The 14427-nt window shown below is 42.0% G+C and overlaps 1 protein-coding gene across 4 annotated transcripts in view; it reads right to left on the minus strand.

Moving 5' to 3' along the window:
• The window catches only part of LOC114876032 (protein patched), a 32831-nt gene extending 19288 nt beyond the window's left edge, over positions 1–13543 (minus strand). For all 4 annotated transcript variants that reach the window (XM_029187031.2, XM_029187030.2, XM_046288794.1 and 1 more), the window contains exons 1-2: positions 12125–13543; positions 4637–4829 (exon numbers count right to left, since the gene is read on the minus strand). In XM_029187031.2, coding sequence (XP_029042864.1) covers positions 4637–4829; positions 12125–12343 — 412 coding nt within the window. In that variant the 5' untranslated portion in view covers positions 12344–13543. The remainder of the gene's footprint in view (positions 1–4636; positions 4830–12124) is intronic.
• Between the last annotated feature and the right edge of the window lie 884 nt (positions 13544–14427).

Genomic DNA, 14427 nt, shown 5'->3' on the forward strand with positions numbered 1-14427 from the left:
GCTTTGTGGCGTGTGAAAATATAAGAACCACGTGCTCTCGAAATCTCTCCATCTGCACCGCTGGATTTTCCCGCCATAAAGTATAAACAAATCTCTGGTCAATTAAAAATGACTTATTCAACTGAATTCAACTAAGGGGTTGATGCCCATCGGACGGATAGTAGAGACGGTACGAGATGGAAAAAGGAAGGACCGCGACCGCGAGTGGCCGGCGGCAGGGTCCGGATGAAGAAGGTGGGCTAAAGGCTACTTGGCGTAGAAAGCCTCGTAGCCCGTTTGCTGTTACTGTTCCTGACTGAGTTTTGAGGGATTCGAGCGGTGTTAGAGAAGGAAGAGAAGAGGAGAGGAGAGAAGAAAACGAAGGGGGCCTCTTGCGAAGCACAAGCTTAGCTCTCTGAGGCTCAGGAGAAGCTGAGACTTGGCTCAATCGCTCAGGCACGCAGGCCCACCGCTGGTTGGTTGGCTGGCTGGCTGGCTGGCTGGCTGGCTGGGTTGGCTTGGCGCACACAGAGAGCCCACCGGGCCACCCACCGCGACCATTCACCGGAACCGAGCCCCATCCAGTCCCAGCGGTGCTCATTCACTCTTGCTACTGAATCATTTTACGGTCAGAATTGTACTAAAGGTGAAACGGTAAGCTTGATAAGTACCTAGTCTGACAATGAGTAAAATTAAATTGCTAACAAAATTTCTTGATATTTTGAGCACTCTATGATTACGTGAAATATTGACCGTCTAATATTGCACGTACGTCAAACATAATAGGAGGATTATTTATCGATATATGTAAAAGTGTTAAATTAAGTTACTACTAAACATCTCCTCGCGATCGACCGATTGAATCCCACAATTAAAGATGTACAATAACTGGATGGGGTAAACAGAAGATGAGACCCTCTACGAGGCCGTTCGTTCGTCCGTTCGTCCGTCTGTCCGTCCGTCCGTCGGTGCAACAACAACAGATTCCCGGTAGGTCTTTGGACGGTGGGTCTTCTGACTTTCTTATCCCCGTTGCGGCCTTACGGAATCACTCTGTTTCTTTCGCTCTTCATCGCGGCTCACACTCTTTCCTTTTCCCGCTCTTCATCATCGTTTTCTTCTTCTCTGGCTTGGTCCTCGTCGAACCGATGCCTTTCACCGTCTCCCTCGCACTCGATGGCATGGGGGCCTAATGAAGATGTAAGCAGTCGGTCGGCCCCTCGTGCACGGTCGTGCCTTCATCCTCTGTCTCGGTCCTCGTCGTACCAGAACACGCGGCCTGTTTGCCTCTCATCGTCCCTTTGGTGGTACAGGTCGTTCCAGGAAGACGCCGCCTAGACACTTCCGAGTTCTAAGCCGATGCTAATTTATCTTTGCCCCAGAGCTTTTCCTCTCTAACGAGGGAAACGCGTTTTTCTTCTTGTATTTCGGCCTCTATTGCACCAGCCTGTTGAAATTAGCGTTGCTTTTTCTTGCCAGGCTTTGCCAGTTTCCTCCGGGATGATGATGTCTCTGGTGAACCGCTTTAAAACGAGATTCGCGGCACGGTTGATTATAAGAAGGGAAGTTTAGATTTTAGATTTTAGATTTTAGATTTTAGATTTTAGATTGTACTTGTAGAATGGTTATTTAAATGACATTTAAATTTTGCCATTGCATTGAAAATCATCAACATTCCTGGCCTTTCTAAGAATTCAGAAGAATTCTTTTTTACTTTTTAATGTAAAATACAAATTCAGTAAAATAGAATTATAGCTCAAGGTACCAATTATTCTATACTTTACCCTAATTACAATTTTATCGTTCGATCTCTGAAATGATAGAACTAGCCCAAGAATGAAACGTTTTCAAAGAAGGGTTCTTGTTTCTTGGAATTACCAATATGAAGGTATTATCTTGAGGAGTTGAAGCAAAAGCAGACACCCTTATTTCTCTCTGTCCTTTACCTGTGTGTGCATTCGAAACGAGACCACCTCCGCCGTGTACGGATGTTTAGCAAAAGAAAGAGAAGGATCAAGAGTAAAAGAGAGACGAGATATTGGCGCGTGTGCCAGAGCTCCTCTGTTCAGCGAACTTACCACGCCGCGCCGTGCCGCGCCGTATGCGAAAATAAAGGCAAAACGAGCTGAATTAAGTGGATGCGCTCGATGTTCGATGTTCGATTCACAAAAGCGGAACCACCTGTGCGCCGCGCCGTCTGAAAGAATATTCGCAGACTGGAAATACGATTTTCAATGATCAATCTGACAGCATAAAGACAGCATAAACTCTGTCAAAAATAATAGCTATCAAGAGTAAATAAACCAATTTACCACCAAATTAAAAAGAAAAAAAAAAAAAGAGTTAAGACAATGGATGGTCAAGGCAACAGACCATTCCGCTGGAAATATTCTTCTTGTTTACAATCCCGGGATCCAGCTTGAATTTAAAGCACCCGGAAACAGTGCGTATGTACAAGCTCGCAAGGCGATCAAAAATGAACAATTAAACAATGAGAACCCCCGTGTCGCCAATAAAACCCTTTCGATTGCTCGCCTCGTGCGTTCTCCGTGAGATCAAGAGAACCATAAAGCAACGTTTATCGATCTTTCGCTGGCTGGTGAAATTTATGCCCGTTAGCCTTCCCGGAATATCATCAAATCGCGCCGTGAAGTCGTAAAGTTGAATTCTTTTCCATCTACCGCGAGGGATAGCCCGGCACGAGATGGTCGAGCCGCCTTCTGTCTCTCGGTGCCATGCCGCCGCTTTTTACGCTTTATCCTCCTTTACTCGCTCGTAGGAAACACTGCGCCCGCATATCCCGCCTCGAACGCAGCCTGCTGCAGTCACCTCACGGATATCCGGTACAGATCCGGTACGCGTAGCGCACGCATCCACATCTCGAATCACCATCTCAAAAACCTTCTTCCTCCATTCTTTTTCTTTCTTCTTCTTCTTCTTCTTCTTCTTCTTCTTCTTTTCGCGTGACCACGCGATCTTCGCCAACTATGTATTACGTTAGCAAATAAATTTGCAATCTTTTCTCGATTTTTTGTGTTAAATCGTTGGAATTCTATCGCAGTGGTAATCAAACGATTCGTAAACTTTCGAAAGAATTTCTGAAAAATAAGGGTTCAGAGAGAAAATCGTTTCTGAAAAACGATCAGAAACGCATTAAGGCGATTCATTTTCGAAATTCCCTGATTGGAGACGAATGGGGTTTTAACGATTTTGCCAACACCTTGCTGTTATTAGATTTTAAACAGCATCTGTGCGCGATCCACGCTCCGATGATTTCAACCTCGGCCGAGCTTTTATTCCCGCGCAAACACGCGGCAAACTCGTTTGCTCATTAAAATCTCATAAAACGCTGATACATCTTTAATCTGCGAGGAAATCCTATGGCCTTAACTTTGATCCTAGACGAAAGAGCACGGAAAGAGCACCTCGTGCTAAACGGACCGAGACGAAAGAATCCTTGGAACAGTTAGATGGGACGTGGCTTGCAGAGCATTATTCGTACTTTATACGAAAGAGTTTGTTTTGTCATGGAAGTTTCTTCAACTGATTTTTGAACGGTGCATTTAATCGTGGACTGGTTCCTCCTAAAAAATGTGAACCTTCATCGTTCTAAAATTTGAACATTCAAAAATTCCGGAATTTCAAAATTTTTAAGTAACACTCCACCTCCTCCCCCAGAGGAAGGGAAGAACACGATTTTCCAATTTTCTATAAACTTTTACTCACAAGCAATTCTAAGTCTTTTGATTTTACCCGCGAGTTTAAAGTTGAAGTTAGCAACGGGGTGTTCGAATTAGCGTTTCGGACCACGGATATATATAGAGGGGCCACCCAGCGTGCAAACTAATGTACCGTGTGTCATGAGCGTGGGGGTAAAACCGAGTATGTATCTCTCTCTTTCTATTCTCCTTTTATCGCTCCATTCTGACTTCTCGTTCTCTGTTATGCCTTTGTATTTTTTCACCTGAAATCGTACGAGTTACATTCGTCGGAACACGTTGTTTAAATGGCCTCGATCTGTTTCTACGGAGAGATCAGAGACAGACTAGGAAGGGACTAACTTAGACACTTCTATCACTTCCTCTTAACTAAAGCAAGTCAACGTTGCACCTAACGATGAGTGTACATTTCTCGACAAAGAATAAGCCTGATTTATGGAAGAAAAATTAGAGAAACCTTCTACATTTTTTCTTTATAAACTTCCTACGGTGTTTCACTAACATTTAACCCTTTTATAGCAAAGTAAAACCCTTTTATACGAAAAATTCTTTATAATAGAAATAGTCATGTCTAATAGGTTCATAATAAAATGGAATACAATTTTAGTTCGACTCACAATGATTGATTTACGATTGCAACTTCGCGGACCCCAAGAAACAATTTATCAGCGCGAAAATTGCCAAAGCAAAATTTTTTAGTAACCGTGTTTCTCACGATCAGTTACTTGCGTGATTAATAGGAATCAAATTAAAGCATTAAATTAATACAATTATTAGATGTATGCAAAAGTTTTAATCGTTTAAATTTAAATAAATTTTCTTCTCTTTGCGTTTTTGCAAATATTTATTTTGAAAATAAATTAAAAAGGAAGACTAAAACTTTTGAATATGTACTTCTAGACATACTGTTAGATACCATTTTTAAAAAACGCACTTACCTTGAACCCAAAGCTGTTCGACCTTGCTGTGAACTTGAGCGGACTTGAGGGCAACGCAGAACGTAGCCAAAGCGACGATCGCGAGGAACAGGACCTTGCCTGCGTGCCTCTGCAGGAAGTAGCCCAGCTGACTCAGCTGATCCTGCAGCCTTGCCCTGATCCACACCGCAGACCTCTGACCTTCTGCTTTGCCCTGAAACCAGAAACCGTAATATTACCACTTTTTTCCAAAATAATACCAACGAAAGAATTACGTTACTCCTTCGGTTGTAAGGCAAGTCTTAGATTTTAACAATTGAATTTACAACATTTTTTATAAATTTGATAAGATAACGAAGAATTAAGGTATGTCAAGCTGAAAATTGGAGACGTGTAATTCAACTCTGAGTGAATTAAACAAATACTCCACTGGGTACCACGTGCTGATCGTGCGCGGGCGCGAATGAAACAAGGGCAGTGATTTCCCGCTAGAAGATCGAGAAACCGGCTAAAAAAGCAAGAAGAAAATGAAAGAGAAGAAATAAATGAAGGGAGGAAAGGAGAGAGGAAGAGTCGCAACATTGGGAGCGGCAACGTTGCACACTACCTGGTGGCCGGTCTGACAATGTGCACCAGGGACCACCCGCAACAATACCTATCTTTCCTGGCCGACAGGGAAAGAAAGAGGGAGGAGAAAAGGAAGGACGAGGAGAGGGTACGGATCAGAAGGGAATCGAGCTCAAAGGAGAAAAGGAGCGGAACGCTTTTCTACGCCGCGCCGCTCTCGTTCAGGTACAGTTAGAGTTAGAGGAAGGCATTGGCTGGATGGCGAAGGCGGCACACGATAGACCTACAGATGAAAATACAGATTACACACGCTTACGTATCTCGGGGCAGTAGCCAGAGCGTCGAGTATCGGATAGCAAGGTTTTCCAGCCAATTAACTCTCGTGCCGCGGCCTCGCGGCCCCCCCCCCCCCCCCCCCCCCCCCCCCCCCCCCCCCCCAGACTCGGGTAACTCTAGACGTGCAGACAATCCTCGTCGGCCACATGGTTCCGGAGGTACACTATCTGCGGACCTCCGCACGTACATACACACATACATGGGGGTATTTGCATCGAAAGGCCGGCTAAATGCTTTTTTTTTCCAAATTTTGAAATGGTGAATAATTTATGTATGTATATATAATAGATTTATAGATAATTCAAAACTACAACAATGAGGACTGAGGGAAATCAAGCGACCGACTTTTCGCAGCAGCGATATAACAGGGCAATAAATAAAGTAACAATTCGAGATGAAGGTATAAACTGAAAGGGAAGAGGCAGGAAAAAGAAAAAAGGAAGTGGAGACGCCACGAGTCGGTGTCGAGACATCTATGTGTATAAGAGGAGCAGAGAGGAGGATATTCCCCCTTTTTCCCGTAAGTGGTCCCCGCGGGCCTTATGGGGTTTCTCGTGGTGGGCAATATCTACATATTACAACCTCGTGGCGCGGAGACCACCGTCGTTGACATAAGATCCTGTTATGCTGTCTGCTATCTCCTCGCGAAACTCGTGTCGCGCTGTAAAAAACATTAAAAGTACGAATAACATAAATTTGTTAAACGTTAAATTTGTTACCCCCCTCCCCGTTCGACTTTTCTTCCAGTCGAGTTTTAAAAGTCGTTCGCTGCCATAAACATAGGTACATATTGTCAGACTGTTCGTTTCTCAACCATAATATTATCCCACTATGTACATACATATTAGCACCATTCAACTACATATATGTTGCACAGTGATTCTTGTGACAAGTATGTAAGTAAGTACTTGCCTTTGAATGATTATGTCATCTGGAATTCTCGATATAAATAGATCTTGCCCTATTTCCTTATGCGGGTAAGCGGTAGGAAAAAAGTTGGCCACACGAAGCCCTATGGGGTTTGCAGAAGTACGCGTGTACATACATACATACACGCACGCGGACTTGCCGGATAAACGAATAGATTGTTGCGGTAGGTAGGTAGGTAGGTAGGTAGGTAGGTACGGCTGGAAAGTGTCCGCAAGAAACCCGATCCCACTGGCGCTCTAATCAGCCGAGGAATTCTACTGGCGATCGCTGTGTTCGAAAGGAAAACCCTTGCTTTGGATTCCGGTAACGAGCTTCCACCTCGAACGGTCGCGTGGTACAGGTAAGAAGAATCGACCACGTCGCGTCACCGGCACGGTTCTTCTTCCTATTCGATGCACGATTGACATCGAGAGGCGCACGGAGCGTGATTAATGGCTGACAAGTTTGTTCGAGTACGCTTAATAAAGCGACCAGACGACGATTCACTCGTCTGAATGCAATTGTGATCGAGCACCGTGTCAGTTGCGCTTACGTGTATGTACATACATACACAGTTACGCGCATAGATGCTTTCAGTTAGTTAATAGAGGGGTTATAAAAAAAGTAATCTCTAAAACTTACGATTAGATTACCAAAACTTAAAAAAGATTTTACTCTCGTGTTAGCAATTTAAGCCCATTCCAGGTAAAACCAAGAAAGGTAAAAGAACCTCACTTATTGCTAATTTCATAATTGTTAGCCTGTCCAGGAAGAAAGTTGTATCTGCCAGTCGAACGTTTCAACTCGAAGCCATATATGTAGGTAGGTAAGGTACATCAATCAGGTATGTACTCACTGACCCTACGCAAAGGACCAAGCTGAAGAGGTTCGAGCGAGCAAGGGGCGTGTATCCTTCAGCAAGGATAAAAGGAACGACCGAGCCGACCAACGTTCCCCGGTACCCATCCATTTCCTTCTGACTTATTCCGTCGACCTTTACGGCAGATTTGCGCCATTAGAAGCGGAAGAGTGCCGCCGTTGCTTCATCTTCCTGCATTTCAAGATTTTTCACGCAAAAATCTCTCCTTTATCCCTTCTGCTTTAACCACGATTTGTGACGCTCGAAACTTCGGGCTAACGAGAAGCCGGTTGGATGGAAAGCAAAGCCGTAACGAAAGCGACACAAAGAGTAAACTTTGTCAGTAAACTTTCGGCAACCGACAGAGAACTGTTTGTTCGAACTGTGACACACGATTTCTGGCTAACTACATATGTATACATATAAAAGAGACGCGATGCAAGGCGATGCAACGTTTCCCATAGCAAGAAGAACGATATATGTATACATACTTCATATGCCATCTAAATCGTATTCTATCAATCGTTTCTATTATAAAAGTGGCAAGTACATATTGGATAAGAGCAGTGACGGTTAATTAGAATTTACGGACAAAATTAGAATTCACACTACATATTTGTTAGAAATTTAGAAATTCCACGTCTTTCTGTTGAAAGAAGCGTTTACAAAAAATTTCCAAAAAATAGGAACATATTTGATTAAACGTAATCAAGTTTATGCGTTATATACATTAAAATCATGCTGGTTTTGATGAGTTTCTAAGCTGTATCTTCGTTAGATGCGAGAGGAACGTCGTCGTGGAGAAAAGGCGGTGCTTTCGGTCGAGCATCGCGTCCACCTAACCCTCTGAACGGTTACGAGGCCCTCTTTCTTTAGGTATTATTAGTGTAAAAGCCTCACACGTAGTGTCGGCGCCCTTTAATCTCGCTCGAAGGAACGGGGCCGACGCAACGTGCGTGAATGTACAGCATTGTGCTGGAACCGAGGGGATTTTCAGCTGCCAGAAATTAAGACGCGATTATAAAATAGTACGGTACTGAGGAATTGGTCGTTATCTTTGATCTTGCTCCTTTTCATCGCTCTTCAGCACTGTTAACAGGCGTCACTTTTTTATCCACAGAATTAAAAGCTACGGATAATAAAGTAAGCGCATTTATCGGATTAATATAAACCATTGTGCAGAATAAATTTTGGCAATAATAAACTTCTATTCGTCTCGGTAACTAAACGTCTTGAATTCAAATACTGGACAAAGTAAAAAGTCACTGCATTCACCGATTTTATATACGTATTCTGGCTCGTTGCTATACGATAAATCACGTGGTCGAAGCGCGATTGGTGAGAGTTCTGCATATAAATAACAAAAATTTATAAGATTATACGAGCAAAGGTCACACAGGTTACAAGATATTTTTATTTTTCACATTAAAGTAAATGTTTCATAAACAATCGCTTTACTATTCCATTCGTTGAGTGGATACTGTAGTGGACATATGGAAAAATATGCATCAGATAATAAACAATTAGAAGTATTTACTATCTATCTGAAAATAAACAACATATGGTTATTATTACTTGTGCTTGGTACCGAAAGCCTTTATGTTTGAAGCATTTCTTCGATGATTATCATTTTTGTCATGAGTATTGTTGCATATTAAAATTATCAATTTAATACATCTACCATCGAGTATGTATAACTTTAATTATTTTATATCATGCGATACAAATTTAACAAGATTAACCATTGTATGTTATAAAAATAGTTGTTTTCCACTTACGCGGATAAATAATATCGGTACATATGTATAACGTCAGGTACGATTAAAGTACCTGGAATCCAAGTGTCACCCACATAACAGCAAAAAGGCAGAAAAATCCACCCATTTTTAAATAAATTTTTTGAACGCTTAAAGATAAAACAAATCGAATTATGTATTCGTTTGATAGCGTAATCAGCAGATATATGTATGTCGTTCGATCATCGCTTACAGGAAATACGATCACATGGTCGTAAGTATGTATGTATATGAGCGAACGATTGGTGCATGGGAGATGGTGCAGAAGGTCGAGGTCGTTGGCTGTAACTGAATCATCCTCGAGGACGGTAAGCAAATTGGAGTAAATGGACTCTAGCGATGATGTATATGTAACATGTACATACATAGACAGGTGTATAAGACACACGATCGGACCTACCTAATCGATGCTGATTAACTGACACGCGATAAACCACGACCATTTCTGGTTTACGTTTACCTGCCCTGACGAGATCAAGGTTATTCTGCGAAGTTACGTAAACCAAACAGGGAAAATCAGATACAGTAAAGGAACAAAGTTTAAATTGGCGAGGGCTTTAAATTCCTGATCGCGTTGCCAACCGCGTCACGCGATCCTTTCGTGCGTTCTCCGTCTTTTCATTCATGCTGTAATTCATAAATTATGCATACGTTACGATTGTACTCGACGACTTTTGTGGAGAACCATGAATGAACGAAACGGTAATCTTCCTTGTGTATACATATGTGACAGACAGTGGATACGTGGGATGTCAAACTTATACATATAAGAAACTTGGAGTAATTCTCAGAAGTATGTAATACAATTGGAAGTTTTCTATTGACACTTGAAAGAAAATCCTACATTACATTAATATTATATTGACATCCACCTTTTCAAAAACAGTGCAATAAGAAATACATACAGACAGAATTTATGTAACATACAATCCATTTCTCGACAGCATTTAACATTGAAAGGGTTAGAGATACGTATGGGTAGGCATACACGAAATCGTTAAGGGCAGTGCCCGTGACTGACTCATCCGACGCGAACGCAGGGTACACCGACTGACTGACTGACTGACTGACTGACTGGCTCTCCCTTTTGAGCCCGACAAGAAAAGTGGAGCATCGACCCCGAACACATTCTTTTTTCGTATCCTGATAATGTCATCAGTTCATATAGCCCTGGTACTATAATTGTGTGTAACCATATATGAATGATAAAACAGAAACTGTTGCTCAACTGAACAATTAAAATGATTGGTAATCATTTGAATGACCCATCAGAATTTCAACATCAGAGTTCTTTAACTTTTTCGAGACTATATTTTAATCTCTTTGAATATCTCAATATGTGTTACAGGTACATACTATACCATGAAGATTCTATAGTTTTGGAGTTATAAAACATTAGTTACCTAATATTACAAATTCGAAATGCTCAGCCAACACAAAGATCCTAATAAACCTTTTACATAGCACTTTACAATTAGAATCCTCCTTACTTACACTGTATCCTCTTAATACTAGTAGCATTTCTGTCAAGAAAAATTCGCGACGATTATAATAAAATGGACGCATTACTTTCAATTGCTTCGAGACTGGCGAGGAACGATCTGAGAAAACGTATACCTATAATAACAAGCGAACTGAGCGTCAGTTCTCGAGAACGTTTTGCTCAAGCTAGTCTCTCTGGGTGGTCACACGAGCGGTCTCCAGCTCGTTGATGTACCGGGTTGTCCAATTGAAACTATTTCAAAATTAATTTTAGAAAATTCAATAAAATTCAACAATAACAATCTAATAATTAATAAAAATTAACGTTATATTACTTCAAGTCTTAATTAAATTGCAAAATGAAATGATCGTATTCTGAATAATTGCAACGATAGGGCATTTAAGATGTTAAATGGGCCTGGAAGTGTTTAATCAAAAATATAGTATGATATTGGCAAGGAGTTTTATTTCACGCCTAGAAGTACCTACGCCTCTCTAAATTCTCTAGCTACATACATACATAGTAGCTGTAAACTTTCACACACGCGGGTGGTCTAGAGACGTGTGTTTTTTAAGGTGAGATGTGGGGAGGAAGAACGAAAAGTTCAAGTATGTAGGATCAACTTCCTGCCAAGGAATACACCCTCCTTGTTTTCTCTAACACTCTAACTCTCTCCTGAAAAAAAGAAAGAAAATATCGAGCAGTCTTGCGACACTAGATTGTCCCTCGAGATCTTTCCATCTAGGATGCCAGCCAAAATGTGCATGGCACGTGAATCGAGGCCTATCATTTTTCGAAATGAACCACCTTTCTTTCAATTTTTCTGAGAATTTTTTTGTTTTAACATGCCTACATACTTTGACAACCAACGTGTTAAATAAAGAAAGAAAGAAAGAAATCATCCCAGTGACTTGTTATAATAATCATGGTTCGACGGAAACATAAATCAACAGGCTATAATTCGTGTAAAAGCACAACACATAAAGAAGATTCTTTAAGGATAAATCAGGTGCATTACAACTGGAGGCAGTTGTTTTTATAAAAAAAGAAATTTTCTACCTGAATGAAAGGCTCATATGTATGGTGGCGTGCGTTCGCACTATTATCTACGTCTAGTTAGCGTAACCGGCATGTGGAGACAGCGATGCCCGTATAACCCGCAGAGAGCGTGTATTTTATTGATTAGATCGCTCACGATACGAAAAACACGAGCGACTTGAATGCCTGCACAAGACACGTCGGTCCTGTGCGCGAGACTTACTACTCTCTCGTGTTTCTTGTTTTCGTTCATGACCACCCACCCAGCCTATCGGTAATATTATGTTACACAAATTAATCAGACTTTCAGTATTTTATAATGTTCTCTATGTCATTAAAATAATAAAAAAGGATAAGAAGGCGAAAAATGAAATTTTAGTATTTGTCCCTAAATGAAAAATTTCTATAAATTTAAAAAATGCTTGTTGCATTCTAATATTGTAATTAGCTTTTGCCTCGCCCAAACTTTTATAATATTTAAAATACTTTCTATAAAATACGACTCATAAAATTAAACATACCTTTTCCAGTTGATCTAACGCTATCGCTGCATCGGTCCAGCTCGGCCTGATGTAAAGATCCGATTCGTGTCGTTGCTTCGCGTTCTCCAGACTTTTGGCATTTTTATCGTTATGAATTTTCGAAGCACTTCCATTTTGCGACGACAGCGAACCCTGAGGGCACTGAGAACCAGAAGGGCGTCCCGCTAGGATCCCTGTAGGGCCGGACGCAGAAACCATGATCCGTCATACATTCGCCCCGACACAATTCGCAGTATGATTATTTTTAATATTATTCTTCTCCTATAATATGACGCTTCGTTCGGCTTAAACTTGTCGTTGCTTTTCCTTTTCCTTTTCCTTTTCCTTTGCCTTTGCCTTTTCCCTCCTCTCTGAATGTAGAAACGTAACACGAGGCACGTAACACGATTATCACTTTAGAAACATTGATAATTTTATTTTCCATGAAACACTTTTCACAACACACGTTCGATCGGTCTATTTTGTTTGCCGCGCAATTGAACAATACCGTATTCCTGGGAGGACCACAATAATCGGAATTCGCGCACAATGTACACACAATTTCTTCTGCGCATGCGCTGCTGAATCGTGCCCATCGATGGTATACGCACAAAACGGACCGAGAATCGGTTTTTAGGTTAGCTTCATACCACCGTAGAAGAGTAAATACGTGACTGTTCCCTCTCTTCACTGAATCCTTTTTACTTTCTGTCTCTTTCACTTGTATCCTTCTGTTTCGCTTTTTCCACTGTATACGGGATCCTCCGTATTCCCTCTCTCTTCGGTTATCTCCCTCTAGCGCGATTCACAGTACTGCCGACAAGCACGAGGGCGCACACGCGAGTTTGCTTGTTTTGAAATATCATGCGACGGCAACCGGGACGTCGACTTTCAAGTGGATCGTTCGTAGTTCTTCGCGAAACTATAGCCACGCTCTTCGTTACACACGTGTCTCTTCTTCTTATGTCATATAAACGTAAAAGATATTCGGATGATCTGGTATTGACAAAGATTAATCGTATCGTGTCTTTCTACTAGCACAAGTTACTGGCGTGGCACGTAGGCCACGCGCACTTCAGTGTCACTGTCACGATCGTTGTCACTTGACACAGTTATATATCGCTGAAATATTCACACTACGCTCGAGAAAATTAGCCACGGCTACCGAATTCGTATTAGCGCGGCAGTGACGAGCATCCGGTTTACGCAAGCAGGCGTAGGCGACGTGAGAAGACGAGAGTGTTCCACAGTGTCCAGCAACAGGCAGCTGTAAACTCTCGTTAAAGTCTGGTAATATCTCTGTCACGCGTTCTAAAAAGACGACCTCGTCGTCGTCGTCGTCGTCGTCGTGATCGGACACCGGCGTGCACGACCGCCACTTAGAACAGTCTAAGTCCGTACTAAGCGAAATGCGATGCCACATTTCTTTCGTACCCTGCCTTCTGCGCCGGCCATAGTTGACGGCTCCCCTCCAGCGGCGCCACTCGCCGAGATCGGAGTTGCACAAACATTCAGGGCCGTCTTTTCGTGGCGGCACGAAATTTAATTTAATTATAATGCAATAATTTTTGCTATCTCTTAGCAAAGAGATACCGAAGAAATTTTAAAAATGTTTAATAGTTTTCTGAATTTCGAAATTCAGTTTCCTTGTATACATACAAGTAAGTTTATTATATTCTTGTTTATTTGATAGATTACAATTTTAAAAGAATAAGTTTCAGTTATATTATTACAAAATCATGGAAATGCTACTTACAGATCGACGCGTATTTAAATTATTTCTATTTATTATTTATATTAAAGAAACGTAAAGAATACAAAGATTTTTAAATAAATAAAAATTATAGAGTACCACGTGCGCTATTTTTTCTGCGACAAGTTCGCAAATCGTGATTTTCGCGGCATAGTGGTACGTCACTGCAGGTACCGATGACATCGGAGCCGAAATGAGCCGAACTCGGCCGAGGTGATCGGAACTTATTCCTGATTGGCTGAATCGGCGCGGCGTTCTGCGTTGCTAGGATACGGCGATGTGCCACCAGTAGGGGCGTAGGGGGCACGACGCAGGACCACACACGCGGTACCATTTCCCCTTGAGCAAAAACATTACCCACACTCGGTCCGGAGTACGTGACACGCACGAGGCACACAAGAGCGCTTACAGATCGCCTCAGCATCTCCTTCTCTCGTTCCTGGTTTCTCTTCTCGCTACTCTCTCCTCATCGTTGCCACCACACACACACACACACACAGTCTTCGGGAAGTTTTCTACACGCTTCTTCGCGCCGTGTGGTAGTGGCGAG

The sequence above is a fragment of the Osmia bicornis genome, chromosome 15 (genome assembly GCF_907164935.1).
Source record: "Osmia bicornis bicornis chromosome 15, iOsmBic2.1, whole genome shotgun sequence".
Taxonomy (NCBI): domain Eukaryota; kingdom Metazoa; phylum Arthropoda; class Insecta; order Hymenoptera; family Megachilidae; genus Osmia; species Osmia bicornis.